The sequence below is a fragment of the Sorghum bicolor genome, chromosome 2, assembly GCF_000003195.3.
Source record: "Sorghum bicolor cultivar BTx623 chromosome 2, Sorghum_bicolor_NCBIv3, whole genome shotgun sequence".
NCBI classification, from domain to species: domain Eukaryota; kingdom Viridiplantae; phylum Streptophyta; class Magnoliopsida; order Poales; family Poaceae; genus Sorghum; species Sorghum bicolor.
This window is the reverse complement of record NC_012871.2, coordinates 59,434,149-59,451,314: the sequence shown is the minus strand read 5'-3', so window position 1 is coordinate 59,451,314 and position 17,166 is coordinate 59,434,149. Positions and strand designations below refer to the sequence as shown.

General features: G+C 43.3%; 1 protein-coding gene across 1 annotated transcript; it reads right to left on the bottom strand.

The window, feature by feature from the left end:
- LOC8062109 lies at window positions 8,451-11,682 on the bottom strand. Its single transcript, XM_002460176.2, has 3 exons — window positions 11,185-11,682; window positions 9,021-10,821; window positions 8,451-8,932 (listed from the first exon to the last, which is right to left on the bottom strand). The coding sequence occupies exons 2-3, from the start codon at window positions 10,766-10,768 to the stop codon at window positions 8,848-8,850; spliced, it is 1,833 nt and encodes a 610-aa protein (XP_002460221.1). The 5' UTR covers window positions 10,769-10,821; window positions 11,185-11,682; the 3' UTR covers window positions 8,451-8,847.

Below are 17,166 nucleotides of genomic sequence, written 5' to 3'. Positions count from 1 at the left end.
AGACATTTTTGATGGCATGGAAATGTATTTAAGAAGAGAAAGAAATGAGTTTCTTGGCAAGATACCAATTCTCTATGAGTCATAAAATTAAATGCCTATGAAACTATATAATGAAATTTTGCTTCGAGAGTGAGTGCTTCATCCAAGTTTCATTTCACTTTGTATGTCTTGAAACTGGCTAATCACTTTATGTGAGCAAGATGTTTGAAAACAAGGTAGTATGAATTGAATACCAAGCTTGACAGCTATGGTAGACCAAGTGAGGAGAACACCTACACCCACACTCAAGATGGTTAGCACCCTTAGACCCGAGTGGACACAGACAACTTGAAAACCCGTACCATGACGGAGTACGTCGCCAACACTATGGGCCGTCTGACTCCTAGAAAAGGAAGACGACCTTCACAAAACTAATAGAGTTTTGATAGGAACCAAAGCATTCGAAGATCACCATAGGATGGCCCTTACAGACACCATAAGCATACAATGCAAGGCAAGCTCTACCAAGGGGTTGCAAGCCACCTATCATAGCAATTCTAGTTATTATGATCACTAGGCACACACTTGCTAAGTCACTACTTACACTAGTGAGCTACCTAAAGTGTCTACACAAGAAAGCAAGCTACCCTAGTTTGTGGTAAGTAAAGGAGAGGAGTGATCGATATACCACCATGTTGAGCAAGTGAACCAATCAATAAGTAAACGATCCAATGGCCAGAAGAATACAAAAAATTGTAAGAGATACAAGTTTTTTCTTCCAAGGTTCATGTGCTTGCCAGCACGCTAGTCCTTATTGTGTGGACCAACACTTGGTGGTTCGGTAGCTAAGAGGTGTTGCACGAACCTCATCTATATAATTGAACACCACAAGAACCTACCCACAAGTGAGGTAGCTCAATGACACGTGTAATCCACTAGAGTTGCCTTTGGTGCTCTGTCGGGAAAGGCACGGGAACCCCTCACAATCACTTGGAGGTGACAAAAAACAATCACTCTTTCCACAACTCCTCCACTACTCAAGCTGTCTATGGTGGCAACCACCAAGAGTAACAAGAATTTTGTAGCTCAAATGATCCTCAAGTGTCACTAGATACAATCGCTCAAGCAAATGCACTTAGAATCACTTTTAATCTCACCATGATGATGAATCAATGATGAAGATGAGTGGGAGTGTTTGTTTAGGCTCATAAGGACGTCAAGTATGTCAAAGTGCCAAGCAAGACATCTAAGAGACGACCACCATGTGTTTATAGAGCCCCCAAACGAATAGAGACGTTAGGGTCATGAAGGGGCTCTCTACGCACTGATTGGACACACCGGTCGGGATGATCGTACACAACCCCAGTGTCCGGTCGCTCACGCCTTGCTACATCGATGGCCACCATGTGTCTGCATTTGAACCTTAGCCACCCGATTGTCAATAGACACTAATCAATCGCCTGCGTGGTTAAGTGCCGACTGGATGCGCCAATGGAATTGACCTGAAGCGCCATAATGCACAGTCTGTTCGAGGGTCAAATTTACACAGAGAGGTTCCAAATTGTGTTTTTTAGGACTAGATGCATCCGGTCAGAGGTGATCGGATGTCTCCCTATGTCCTATCAGTACATCACCTTTCTGCCATGCGCGTGTGAGGCCACATCACGCTGACCGGACTTAGAACAATGTTCTAACAAAGTCCAGTCAGCAACGTCTGCTACTTCCAATGAGTGACTAAACTTGTAGGTCACAGCGACTGGTCGCTCCTTAGTTCCTCTACCCTCTCGGCTAGCTAGGGTAAGCCAACAGACACATAGGCCCAATTCTCGGTGCAACTTTCGGTTGATAATCGACATCTCTTTCTCATTTTCTAAGTATGTGACTTCTTCACCCTTGCTTCTATGTTGCTAAATACCAAGTATATAACCATGTGCATGTGTCTTAGCATATTTTTACAAATATTTTCAAAGGTTAAGTTAGCACACTAGGTCCCTAATGCATATGCTCATGTGAATTCACCTATTGTCACTTGATAACCATTTTAACTGTGAATTTCCCCTCTTCATAGTATGGCTATCTATCCTAAGTGTAATCACACCCTCTATGGTGTCTTGATCACCAAAACCAAAACCCTATATTATACCTTTGCCTTGATCAACCTAGTTTTGTTTTTCTCTTTCTTTTTTTCTAAGTGGAGCGCTTGATCATATTTTGGTCATCACCATCACCTTGATCACTTCATCTAGCTCCACCACTTGGAATGTACCAACCTCATCTAATTTATACACACTTAGCATAGAGGTTAGTACTTAGGTTTCATCAATTTCCAAAACCCAACTAGGGCTTTCAATCTTCCTCTTTTTGGTAATTGATGACAACCCATTTACAAAGATTTTTTAAGAAAATTTTCTTGGATTCATCTCTAAGAGTTTGGATTTGAATGCTTGCACATATACTTAAATAGGAAAGATAGGAGTTGTGGGGGGATAGACCCCTATACCCTTACGGCTAGACTTCAGCCAGGAAGCTTGGCCCACTACGAGACGAGTTCAAGGCTTGATCTGGCAGCCCGAGTTTCGCGCAAGGAAACAAGACGTGGAGATCAAGCAGGATTCTAGTCGGTTAGAATAGGAATTGATATCGAATTATCCATGGCAATTGTAACCGACTAGGATTAGTTTCTAGATCTGTAACCCTGCCCTCCAGACTATATAAGGAGGGGCAAGGGACCCCCCTACATCAGATCATATTCTCTCAACACAATCCAATACAACCAGACGCAGGACGTAGGTATTACGCCAACTCGGCGGCCGAACCTGGATAAAAAGCTTGTCCGTGTCTTGCGTCACCATCGAGTTCGTAGTTTGCGCACCGTCTACCGATAAACTACTACCGTGGGTATACCCCAAGGTAGACTGCCGACTAGCTTTCGTCGACAGTGGCGCGCCAGGTAGGGGGTGTGCGTACAGCTCTCCTAGACGAACAAGATGGCCATCATCCCAAACTTCGTGGCCATGGCGGGCGGCTTCACGTTCACCGTCAGCTTCAACAGCTTCACCACCACGACCGCGAAGGAGGCGTAGATCCGATCTGTGTCGATCACTTCTTCACCGACGTCGGCTGGAGCTCCAACCACGCTGGCTACGGCTTCGACCACACCGGCAACGTCTCCGACCACGCCGACAACGCGTCGCCGCTTCTCTGCTACAAAGGGAGGCAGATCGACGACACCGACCTGCTCCGGCTATCAACCAAGTTGTTTGGCCTACTTGCTCTGACCACGAGTCGCAATAATAATCGCCGCGAAGAACGGCGCTACGACAACCGCGACCACCGTCACGACAACAAGTCCAAAAGCTCGAGGGCCAGACAATTTTGTCGTCACCGACCAGACTTTCGTCCAAAGATAAGTACACTTCTAATATCTTATTTATTTTTGGCATAATATTTTTTATCCTTCAAAACAACTTTTTGGTTAGCCGACTAGTTTTTTCTCCTACACGAGCTTTCCAGAGCCGGTACTGTCTCCGACTCCTCCCTACACGTGCATGAGATCCGCCCTCTGCGTTCCGGGTGGTCGGCAGTAGCTCTCTGGCGAGGCTGGCAATTCCACGCGTGTCTAGGTTCCGCACCTCATGCTGATTGTTGGCTAGACCAGAGCTGGTACAAGCTCCAGGACGAATTAACTACTCGTGCTAATTTTATAACAAAAAATCTAAAACTTATCTCAGTACTGATTTTTATCTAAAGTTTATTTATACATCATGTACTACCTATTCTTTATATTTATTTTTCAGGGGTTTGGCCCAGTCGACAAGCTACGCTCGGGGACTCGTCGACTATTCCCTACGCCGTGCCCGGGGACTGCTCCGACCACCGAGCACGTTTACGTTCCCAACCACGCTCGGGGACTTGTCGACTACTCTCTATGCTGTGCTTGAAGACTGTGCCGACCACCGAGCACGTTTACGTTCCCAACCACGCTCGGGGACTTGTCCACCGGTCCCTACGCCGTGCTCGGGGACTGTGCCGACCACCGAGCACTATACGCTCGGGGACTGGTCGACCAGCTCACCAATTTAAAAACTTGGGGACTGCACCGACCACCGAGCACTCGACGCTCGGGGACTGGTCGCCCAGTCTATCAGCTCGGAACTTCAAGGACTGCACCGACCACCGAGCACTCGACGCTCGGGGACTGGTCGCCCAGTCTATCAGCTCGGAACTTCAAGGACTGCACCGACCACCGAGCACTCGATGCTCGGGGACTGGTCGTACAGTATAGCAACGCAGAATTCTAAGGAGCGCACCTGGTGCTTGGGGACTGGTCGTCATGCTATTATACACCCGGGGACTGGTCGTTTAGTCTATTCAATTGCAGACGGACTGGTAAATTTCAATTTTTTAGACCTTGCTACAAGGCTCATACTTCGACTTCTAGCAAGCTCGGGGACTACATCGGTACGATGCATCTGGCGATGCATCTCAGTTACAGAATTTCTTTGAGGACTTTTATTTTGACCCTGGCACCACGTGCCTACGTCACCTACTACCAGGCTCGGGGACTAAGTGGGCACACTTCACCTTGCGGTGAATATGCTTGCTATTTTGAGGTCTATACTTTTCAGAAAAGTAAAGTGGGCACACTTCACCAGGAAAGAAATCTTTTTTAATTAAGAGCACCATGCATTCTTCGAACAACCTGCTTCTTCGATGTCAATGTTGATCAACTGTCTTTTGAGTTGGTCAAAATACCGTTGCAACTGTTTGGGCGACTTTCCTGCTTATTGAAGACGTCAAGCCTCACTGATCGAAGAAGCTCAAGACGGCGTGTTACATCACAATACATGGTGCTCGGGGACTAGCTGTGGGGGGATAGACCCCTATACCCTTACGTCTAGACTTCAGCCAGGAAGCTTGGCCCACTACGAGACGAGTTCAAGGCTTGATCTGGCAGCCCGAGTTTCGCGCAAGGAAACAAGACGTGGAGATCAAGCAGGATTCTAGTCGGTTAGAATAGGAATTGATATCGAATTATCCATGGCAATTGTAACCGACTAGGATTAGTTTCTAGATCTGTAACCCTGCCCTCCAGACTATATAAGGAGGGGCAAGGGACCCCCCTACATCAGATCATATTCTCTCAACACAATCCAATACAACCAGACGCAGGACGTAGGTATTACGCCAACTCGGCGGCCGAACCTGGATAAAAAGCTTGTCCGTGTCTTGCGTCACCATCGAGTTCGTAGTTTGCGCACCGTCTACCGATAAACTACTACCGTGGGTATACCCCAAGGTAGACTGCCGACTAGCTTTCGTCGACAGGAGTCAATTTCTACCAAATGATGCTAAGGTGTAAAGAATGGACCTTTGAAGCATGGTACCAAATGTGAGTTGACATTGTATACCACCCTTAGCACCATTAGTAACTAGACATTCATAAAACTAGAACACCCCATGAGATCACTAATGTGGTAAGCATTGGAGCTCTGCGGTGGGTCACTAGAGCTCTCTGATTCTTGCTGCAAGTGTGCAATCTGAAGCTAAAATCTAGTTTTGGAGTTTGGAGCTATATACCTCTTTGTCCCACCAAATGAGATATGTTAGAGTGTGTGTTGAAGTTGCATGAGGGTTACAGCTCTCATCCAAGTGCTCTAGCCATAAGAAGTGCTTAAGAAAAGATTAAGTGGTTAGCGTTAGTGCTTTTGCGATGTGCTTAGGCTAGCTAAGACTACCAAATATTGCTTGCTTTAGGCTTATGCTTAGTGTCTAGTGAGGTTTCATAACTCTTGCTACTTGGTGCTTGCGCCCATCTAAGGGGCTTATGATCTTGTGAGATCGCACTACAGTCACCAATCACGTTTGTTGTGTGTCCGCCGATGGTGTACCACAGGAACGAGGCCCACAGTGTTTTTGTCGGAAGCTCAATAGTTAAGACGGTGTAGAGTAGTGTGGGAGAAGGCCACACAGAGATCCACATGTGCCTAGAGAAGGCTCATGAGCTACCTATGAAGTTACCCAACTAGGAGCTTGACCCTTGCGAGGAGCTCTAATGAGGACTAGGGGGAGCTTGAGCTTATCAATACTTTGGAAAAAATCGTCATTGTATTATTTTCCACACTTACTTGGATTCCTTAGGTTATATGCTTAGCTTTCCTAGTCTCACTTGCTAGGTTAGTTGATATGATTGGAACTTACTCCCTCTGTCCTAGAATACAATGGATTGTGGCTATTCTAAGATAAAATAAGAGAAAGGATAATAGACTCATGTAGCCCTCACTTAACTTTCTAATTTATTGAAATCTAATCCTATTTTGCATGATTAAATGATGGAACCTATGTTTCGTTATAGAAAACATGGTAACCACTAAATTACTTTCATTATTTAAGAAGAAGAGGGAATAAATGAAAAAGGATGCAACAGATCATGTATTTTCATTTAATTAAATATTATCGTCTTGTTCCTTGAATGCACTATATTTGAGGATACCTCTCAAGCGCTAGAATGCACTCTATTCTAGGACGGAGGGAGTAGGTGCAAAACTCTTTTCGGTTACAGATATAAACATTTTTTTTTCAACCGAGATGTTTCCATTTCCATTAAAAAGATTTAACGGAAATACAAAGTTTGTGAGGATAACAGACATAAAAGCAGAGAAGATCATAGGTTTCAGAATCCTGCAATCCGAACTACCGAACTAAACTTAGGCCTTGTTTAGTTCGCGAAAAATTTTGAGTTTCGCTACCGTTGCACTTTCGGCTTTATTTGGCAATTATTATTCAGTTATAGACGTTCAAAAGATTCATCTCGCAAATTATAGGTAAACTGTGCAATTAGTTATTTTTTTATTTATATGCCGTAAGATTCGATGTGACGGAGAATCTTGAAATTTTTTGAGAACTAAACAAGGCCTTACCAAAGCTCTGGCTCATAGCACCAAGTTCTAAACTTCCTACCAGATTTCTCCAGCTCTCAGAACGTTCCAAAAGAGAGTTTAACAGGAGTATCATCCAGCACCAGAGTAACATAGAGATAGAGATAGAAACACTTTGTAAAAACATAATACACATCAAGATGGCATCGTGTATAGGTTTTGATAAGTACTCCCTCCATTCTGCGTTTTTGTTTTGTTGATATATAGTTTTTTCTATGCACATTGAAACCATAATTAGTATCTAATTCTACACAAACAAATGATTAATTAGGTTTTTTTCCTCAAAACTTAGAATTGTATATTTTATGGAGGGAGTATCTCATTCCTGCCGAACAAACTTGGAAACTTATGTCTTGTTTAGTTACATCCGAAATCCAAAATTTTTTTAAAATTCTCCATCACATCAAATCTTGCGGACACATGCATATAGCATTAAATATAGATTAAAAAATAACTAATTGCATATTTTTGTTTGTAATTTGCAAGACGAATCTTTTGAACCTAATTAGTCTATGGTTAAACAATAATTACCAAATACAAATGAAAATTTTACAAATGCCTAGCCTAGTTTTCTGATCATCATTGGGGTTTAATTCAACTGGCGACCCTATGCTCACCTCCCAACCCGCCATGTGGCCATCGTGATGGATCCACTTGGTTTCGTACCAGCCTGGTTCCTGGTGGTGTCCAACGACCCATGAACGCGTCTACGCACAGTTTTAGGCAACTGAATATTCCCATTTGTTTAGGCAAAGCTTAAGCCCTGCACCTTTCACTGAATTGAATATTAGTATGATCAGGCCGAAAGGTATGCTACTAAAAGCATTGTAGAACGGAGGTAAGTGCCGATCAAAAGAAAACAGCAGCTCAACTCCGTAAAAACACTCAAGAAACATTTACGAGTGACATTAGTTCTGAAATCGATGGCTCGCATTGCTTTTAAGCCAACTAATTGGAGGATACCAGTTTCTAGCTCTATGCATGACCAGCTATTTACATTTTAAAGATCGGTTGACGGCTGACAGATCAAACCAGATGCATGCAAAAGAAAAAAAGAACTTGAGAGATCCGTATAAGGAAGTGCACCTAGATGTCCACAGGAATTTCATTTAGGTATTGGTGATTTCATAAAACGGACAGACCTAGCTGTTTTCTACTTACTGAGCACCTGATACTTTTCGCGTAAGAAAGTAAACAGTTTGTTTGTTCAGATGTCACTATTGGATAAGGCTAGAGTACTAAGACGAAGTTGCGAGGCACAGACGTCTCTTCATGACTTAGCCATAGAACCAGGGCAATCCAGCAATATATATAAAGGATGTTTACATGGAGGTCAAAGTACATGTGCACTTGTTACTTTTCTTGAAATGCCCTGCTTTCCCGAAGTTTAGGAGCTAGTGCAGCAGAAGCTAAGAAACTTCCCAGTACATATTCACCCGTTTCTCCTCTTTCAAGAAGAATACTTATAATCAACTCAGTAGAACTACATTTTAGGCATGACAGAACAGAACCATACGTGCATGTAAATCAAAGTTAGAGGGATCCATCGATCATAAAGTTATCTATTGGAATTGTAAGTTCATATATGAAGATCATTCACATGCTCAGCAATTCAATATAAGAGGAACACATCTAGTTCTCACTGAGGTAGTAGTTGTTTCTTCATAAGAAAGTCATCAGCTCTCATAAGTATCTACACTATGCAAGTTTCTGACATTTCATTTTTTTTTACGTTATAATACACTGCTACCTGCATTATATATGTTCCATCGTAAATATTTTATGTTAACCAACAGAGCTCCATTGATACTGATTTGCCAAATAATAATTGCACAAGCCAACGTTAACCAAGTCACAGTAGCCTGGAATTTAGTATGTAGTTGAGAACTTCCCTCATGTCAACACGTAGAGTTTTGCAGCTTCAGGTCATTCACCAGGTCCTCTTGCACCTACTGCAACGATGGATGCCTTGTGACATTGGGGATGCGCAGAGATAGCAGAAGCGATGTCCACACCTGTAAATTAGAACAACAAAAAAGAATCTCGCTCATATGTGCTCGTTGCACATGTATTTTTCTTCCTGCAAAGAGTAAAATACAGTACCTGCAGACGATGTACACGCAGCCCTCGGTCCTCTCGACGTACATTTTGCACTTGGGGCACCTCTGCCAGTTGCTTCGCTCCGCGACCTTCCTCAGCAGCAGGTCATTCCTGCTCCGCTCATCCTTGCCAAGCCGCTGGAACTCTGCGCAGGTGACACCGTCATGCCATGCCACCTTGCACTGTGCACAGAACATCCGGCAGCAGTGTGGGCACTCAGCTTGTGTTATCGCTGCCTCACCGTGGCGGCGTTCGTCAACCAGCAATGCCGAGCAGTCGTTAAAGGGGCAGTAGAACTTGAATGCACCTAGCGCCGAGTCACAGAGAGCAGCTCCCCACCTCTGGAACAGCTGCAGCGGGATCACGTCGCGGCACACTTCTGGGTCCAATGCACCATCCTTACATCCCGGTTCAGGGCAGCCAATGGACAACACACTATCCTCGACCTTTGCAGTGATGTACTGGCTCACGCAGTTGATGCAGAAGAGGTGTGTGCACCCAGAAACGGGGAAGAGCTCCCTGACGTCCACTGACTCCATGCATATGGTGCAGTAGAATTCACTGCTGGCAATCGCATACCCACCAGGGCAGCATTGGCCTAGCTCCTGAAGCATATTATCCATGTCTTTCTGTTTCTGTCTGTCCATGTCTTCAGTTGAGACCAAGGTGCTATGACCCACATCGATCATCCGATTTGCCTTCCACAAAGATTTACATGTAGCTACCAAACACCGGAGGGACCTCTGCCACTTATTCTCATGCACGGCCTTCATAAGCAGCGAGTCATCTTGGCCCTGTTCATCCTTCCTGAGCTGCTGGGACGTCTGGCACTTGTTCTCATGCACGACGACCTTCTTAAGCAGTGGGTCATCTCGGCCCTGTTCATCATTCCTGAGCTGCTGGAAATCTTCACATGTTACGCCGGAGTGCCATGCCACCTTGCACTGTGCACAAAACATCCGTGAGCAGTGTGGGCACTCGGTTTGCCTTATTACCGCCTCGTCAGGGCTACGTTCATTGACCAGCAATGCCGAGCAGTCCTTGAAGGGGCAGTGGAACCCGAATGCCCCCAGTGCTGAGTCACAGAGTGCATCGCCCCACCTCTGGAACAGCTGCAACGAGATCATGTCACGGCACACCTCTGGGTCCAGCACACCATCATTGCAACCCGGTTCAGGGCATCCAATGGAGAACACATTATTCTCAACCTTAGCAGCGATGTACTGGCTCATGCAGCTGACACAGAAGAGGTGTGTGCACCCGGGTACGGGGAAGAGCTCTCCGACATGCACGGTCTCCATGCATATGGCACAGTAGAAGTCACTGCTGGGCACTGGATCCACACCACGAGAGCATTGGCCTAGCTCCTCAAGCACTCCATCCAACGGTTCTTTCCCTTTGCCACTGTTTATGGCTGCAACTGAGATCAAGGTGCCATGACCCACATTGATCATCCCCTGAGTGGTCTCGGGCTTGCACAAAGATTGACAAGAAGGCACTGCACACCTAGACAGCCCATCAGTGGCCTCCATCTCAGGTACATATTGCCAGAAGCAGGGAATGCAGATGGCATGGCCACAGCTGTCAGGTTTCCATGAGGCTTCCAACGATGGGATGGCCAGTTTGCAAACCACACAGACCGTCGCTGAGTGAGTTGAGAACCCAAAAGCCTCTTCGGCCGGCACCTGCAGATCCTTAGCTGGCAACACTCCAACTGCATCCATTAGTATGGAAATCAGGTGGTCCAACATTGCTGTAGCTGTGCTGCTCTCTCGATTGAACTGAATCAACACTCAGCCGAGGCCTGTGTTCCAAGGGAATTGAAGGCGTGAGCATGCATGGTCCTCCAGATCAAACGAACGATAAGTATAGAACCACAACAGCCATGGAGACCAAAAAAAAAACACGATCCCATCAAAATCACGAGTTAGAAGTATAAAACCACTAATATCTGAAGCTACAAGGGCAAAGGCGAGCGGGCTATAGCTCCTCTCAGGCACACCGTCAGATACTTGGTGTGCACACCAATTTGGACGCACGCACGCAGGGCACAGGTACCGGCACCTACCACACCGACCCGGAGTGATGAACCCAAAAACCCCCCGATCGAGACCACAGATTAATTTTACACATAACGGCACGCAGAAGGGGATTCTCGCGTTCGTACCAGCAAAATAGGGGCGCCCCTCCCTCCGCGTGCTTGCTCCCAGCGGCGGGCTCCGTCAAGTGTCTAAGGCGCGCGTCGGCGGCGCAGCGCACGCGTCCGCGGGTCCGCCCGCCGCTTGCGCAGTCCCGCGCGGCGGCGATCGACCGGGCGCGATCGGAGAGCGTTGCGGGAAGCGAGGAGGTGGACGGCTGCCGACGCGGCGGGCGGGCCGAAGGCCCAAAGCTGATGATGATGGATGGGGATTCGGGATCAGCGAGCGCAGGTTCGTGGGGGGGTTTTGGGACGTGCTAATTCCTTTTGGGTTTAGCGACGGCATGGAGACGGAGACGCGTCGCGTGCACGCTAATGCGAAGTCCTCTCTCCCTCGGACCCGTTTTGGGACACGGCTCACGCGTGGCAGCCAGGGATTTATGTTGTGTTGTTTGAAAAGTTATGGTTAAAAGTATTATTTACTGATTTGTTACGAAAGAAAAAAAATATTGTTAAATGTCTAGCAGACTTGACAGCTCAATCGAACGGAAAAGGAAGGGTGAATGCGCGTCCGTTGCTTTATTTGACTTGCTTTAGGGTATGAATTGCGAGAGATGATGAGCAGAGACAGAGAGCCTATATGGTACACAAAAGCATATGCACTGAAGCGCACATACATACCTGCATTGTGGCCAATAGAAATTGGACAACGCAACGGGACTCAAAGACCTCACCGGCTGTGGACTGGTTCCATCTGGGGTGTGGCTTTTCCCTTGTAAACACGCCCGATCTAACCGTCTTTAGCTAACCCTTCGCGGCTTCGCATTAGACTGCACATCTCCAGGCCAGCTGTAGCTGAGGACCTCCCGGCAAATTATTGAATTAGTCGTCGTATGTGCACAAGTGTGATTGGGTGCGAAGGAGGATGGTACGTGAAACATGGACCCAGAGCCAGTCCATGTGTGCCGCATCGCGGAGGTCTGCCATGTCAATTCTCATCAACGTCAACTAGGTTGTGCGTCCTCTATTCGGTTGGCTGATAAGCCATAACAGAAAGTACTGTTGGTTAGTTTGTTACGAGAGAAAAACATTACCGAACAGCTGATTCGATTGATAAACTCAAACAAACAGAAATTCATATTCTTTTAAAAACATCTTAAACCTAGATTTTCTCAGAAAAAATCATCCTGTGAGATTATTTGGTTCGTACGCTAGGTTCCCATTCGTGAAAAGATATTTGTTTTTTCTTATTAAAATTATAAAATGAAAATATATTTCAAAAAATTATGAATCTTTTGTGGGCTTACAGCAACGAATACAATCCACTTTAGCTTGTTGCGCTAAAAAGGATTATATAATTAAAAATACAACGGCTAGCATGTGAGACAAAGAAACGGAGGTGATTCATGTGTGAAACACTGAAACGGGTCTTCCGTTGATTCAATGACGCAGTGCAAAAATGAGAATCGTTGGGCAGGCAAAAATTCGCCAAAACCAAATAATCGAACCGAACGAGACATCTAACTGAAAAAGTCAGTTAACTGAAATTTTTGTGATCTATTTGGTGAAGATTTTGGCACTATTTGGTTAACTTTATTTGGTTTTCAACCGGCATTAACTAAATTAACCTTTTAAGCAAAATTCTTTTTTATTATATATTAGCAAATATACCCGTGCGTTACAACAGGAGAAAAATATCAAATAGCCATAGAAAGTGACGACACAATGTTACATATCTATTTATATTTATCATTTTTATAAAATTTAAAGTCCATAATTTATTTTATTGATAACCATGACATCTATGGTAATATTTACAATAATATATAGCTTGGAGACATATTTATTTAATAATAAAAATAAAAATTAGTCAAATCTTATCTTACTCTAATATCATCTCTTAATATACCTTAGTATTATATTAAAACATGAGAAGTTTGTTTCTAGCTTTATTTTTTATTTAGATTTAGATTAGAATTTCTATGAAATATGACATCAGTTAAATGTATGTATATTATGAACACATGGGTTTATAATAACAACACATCGTGCAAAGGTCGTGAAAGCATCCTCAAGCATAAATCTAGGTAAATTAGTAAATCAGTGAGATATGCAGGATATGCTACCAAAACTTCTACCACAAATCAAGCATCACATTAAATAGGCTACCATAAAATTTTTATAATAATTGGAGCAAGATAAATACAATTTCAATTTTACACTACAAAGCATATGCAAACATCTCCAGCAAAAAATTGTACTAAAATTTGTGATATTTTTTGTTTACTGCATGGATCTACATATATGGAGCTAAACAAAATTTGTTTCGTACCTAGGCCCCTGTACTTTCCTTATTTTCAACGTGCTCTGATGTGTATAGGAAATTTTGCATTGAGAACCCTAGAAAAGTTTCTATTCTGTTTTTCTTCTTCCACGAGCGTTGAAGCCACGGGCAATAAAAGAAAAGTAAACTAAGGCCTTGTTTAGTTCGCGAAATGAAAAGTTTTCAGCCACAGTAGCACTTTCGTTTGTTTGTGGGAAATATTATCCAATCATGAACTAACTAGGGTCAAAAGATTCGTCTCGTAATTTACAGGCAAACTGTGTAATTAGTTTTTATTTTAGTTTATATTTAATGCTTCATGCATGTGCCATAAGATTCGATGTGACGGGGAATCTTGAAAACTTTTTGGTTTTTGGGCGAACTAAACAAGGCCTAATAGGACAAATATTTTGCACCTAGGACCCTGTACTTTTCTTATTTTCAACATACTCTGATGTGTACAGGAGATTTTGCATTGAGAACCATAGAAAAGCTTCTATTCTTTTTTTCCTCTTCCACTAGCGTTGAAGCCACAGGCTGATTCCAGAACATAGATAGTTTGGTGGACAAAAAGTTAGGAGACTGCAATTTTCATAATTATATATTAGAAATAGATAGAATAGGGTGGAGCCTAATTAAGTCCATCGGGTGCCTAGGCACTAGGGATGAAAATGGTACGGATATTTTCCGACCATATTTGAGACCGAATTCGTTTAGAGGGGTTTAAATTTGTCTGTATTTGAGTCCGAATATTCAATATCTGATACCGTATCCGTATCCAAATACTTAAATTATATATTTATGATATCGATATCTAATCCTATCTTATCCGACATGGTTGACATTATCCGTATTCGAATCCGAATCCAACCAGAAATATGAAAACAAATATGATATTAGTGATATCCGTCCGTATTCGATCCGTTTTCATCCCTACTAGGCACCCATGCAAAAAACAAAAAATACATTGGAGATTGAGGTCCAAGCCCACCTTGCAGCATCCTTCCAGGAGAACGCACGATGGTGGCCAGGAGTCCGCGACTTTTCACTAACGTGCAGCCGCATAGGCCCGCGAGTCTTTTCGTCTGAACGCTTTGCATAAGTACCTATACTTTTCGCCTCGTTAAGTTCTAAATTTTTTTCAAAATTCCTCATTATATCAAATTTTGCGACACATACATAGTGCATTAAATATACATGTAAACAAAAACTAATTACACAGTTCATCTATAAATCACGAGACGAATCTTTTAAACCTAGTTACTCTATGATTGGATAATATTTATCAAATAAAAACGAAAGTGTTATAGTGTCGAAATCCAAAAATTTTTACAAATTGAACAAGGTTTTTTAATGCGAGGACAAACACTTTGCACGTAAGTACCTATACTTTTCTTATTTTTAACATACTCTGATATATGCAAGAGATTTTACATTAGGAACCCTAGAAAAACATCTATTCTATTTCTATTCTATTTTTCCTCTTGGACCTGCGGAAGCCACAGCTTTCCGGAACGCACACACATTGGAGGACAGAAAACTAAATTTTTCCCTCTATAGATAGGTATAGATTAAACACTAAAATTGTGTCCATTTGAATGTATTTCTATGGGACTTTGTTTGTTAGAACCATTCTTTGATGTTTTTCCTTTCGTTTTGTTACATGTTCATTTCTTGTTAGGTGCTTCCTAATACTGGAGTATTATATTTTTGCACTATCACCTGTAAAAATATATATAATATGTAGTCAACCAATTAACCAAACCGATTCAATCAAAACCAGTTTTGGTTGGTTGTCAATTTTTTTCAACAAATTTGGTTAACATTTCACCAAACCCAAAATTCTTGATATATGATTTAACCGAACCGATTTCACTGAATTAACCGAATTATGTGGAATAGTTATTTGGCACCAATTCTTGGTTTCAAAACCAGAATCCTGTGTGCCAAACACTCCCTAAACATCAGTTGATAAGTAAAACCAAATCCTTAGATTAAGAGTGTCTCCATCAGATACCCTATCCAATCTCCTATACCATCAGATATCCTATCCAATCTCCTATACCTATAAATTTTAAGAGATCTCCTAAAAGAAACATCATCTCTCCTAAATAAAAGAGACACCCAACTCTTTCCTAAATAAAGGAGACACCCAACTCTCCCCTATTCTTAAGGAAATATAGGAAAGTTTTAAGGAAATATAAGGCAAGTTCTAACGAAATATAGGACAAGTTATGAGTTATATGCTGCAGCTATGAGTTATATGCTGCAGCAATACTCTCCAATATCCTAAACTGATTTTCAGGCACTCTCTTAAAGAGACTTTATATGCAATATGAGAAATCTGGTGGAGATGCTTTAAGTCCCATTCTTGTGAAGCCATTTCCCAAGTCACTTTTAATGATGATTACTAATGTCAGTCTTAGTGGGATTTCATTTTGGTTTCATTTGCATTTAATATTGTGACACATCAACACATTTGATGACTTGGAAAGTTAATTATAAAGATCTATAAAGAGAATTTCATCTAGATGAAACCCGCTGTCATAGCTACAAACACAAAAGCTGAAATGACAGTCTTGGTAACAACGCCATGAAACTCACACCGAGACTAGCCTAATAAACTGCAGTGCTAACCAATTTGCTACTAGTGCAACAAGGTAGTGCTAACTGAAACTGTCGTAACAGCAACTTACCATCTAAAAAACATACTACTAGTTAAGAATTTCTTTCCTACAGGTAGAGCTTGGCAGTTCACACATACTAATAGTTTCTTTCCATCAGAGCTTGGAGGTCATTCACCAGGTTCGCTTGCAGGTTTTGCAACAATGGTTCTCCCTAGACATTGGGGATGCACAAAGGTAGCAAAAGCAGTGCCCACACCTGTAAAATGGAACAAATACGAAGATCATCATTTGTATTCAGTGTAATGAATGTTTGATTTTTGAGCAGTACCTGCAGATGATATGAACACAGCCCTCGATCCTCTCCACATATATCTTGCACTTGGGGCACCTCTGCCACTTGCTCTTTTGTGCGACCTTCCTCAGCAGTAGGTCCTCCCTGCCCTGCTCATCCTTCCCCAGTCGTTGGAACTCTGCGCAAGCGACACCATCATGCCATGGAACCTTGCACTGGGCACAAAACATCCGGCAGCAGTGTGGGCACTCCACGTTTGTTATCACCCCCTCATCATGGCCAGGATCATGAACCAACAGAGCAGAGCATTCCTTAAAGGGGCAGTAGAATTTGAGTGACCCCAATGATGAGTCACAGAGCGCAGCACCCCATCTCTGGAACAGCTGTGTTGGGATCACATCGCGGCACACGTCTGGGTGCAACACACCATCCTTGCACCCTGGGTCAGGGCAGCCAATAGACAACACATTCTCCTCAACCTTTGCAGCAATGTACTGGCTCACACAACTGGTGCAGAATGTGTGTGTGCATCCATCAATGGGAAAGAACTCTCCGATGTGCACTGTTTCCATGCAGATGGCACAGTAGAACTCACTGCTGATCTTTGTGTTAGCACCTCGAGAACATTGACCAAGCTCTTGAAGTGTACTATCTAGTGGTTTCTTCCCTTTCTGGTCCATGTCTTCAATTGAGATCAAAGTGTTCTGAGGCACACTGATGCCCTGATGTGTCTCTGTATTGCGCAAAGAATCACAAGACGATACAGCGCA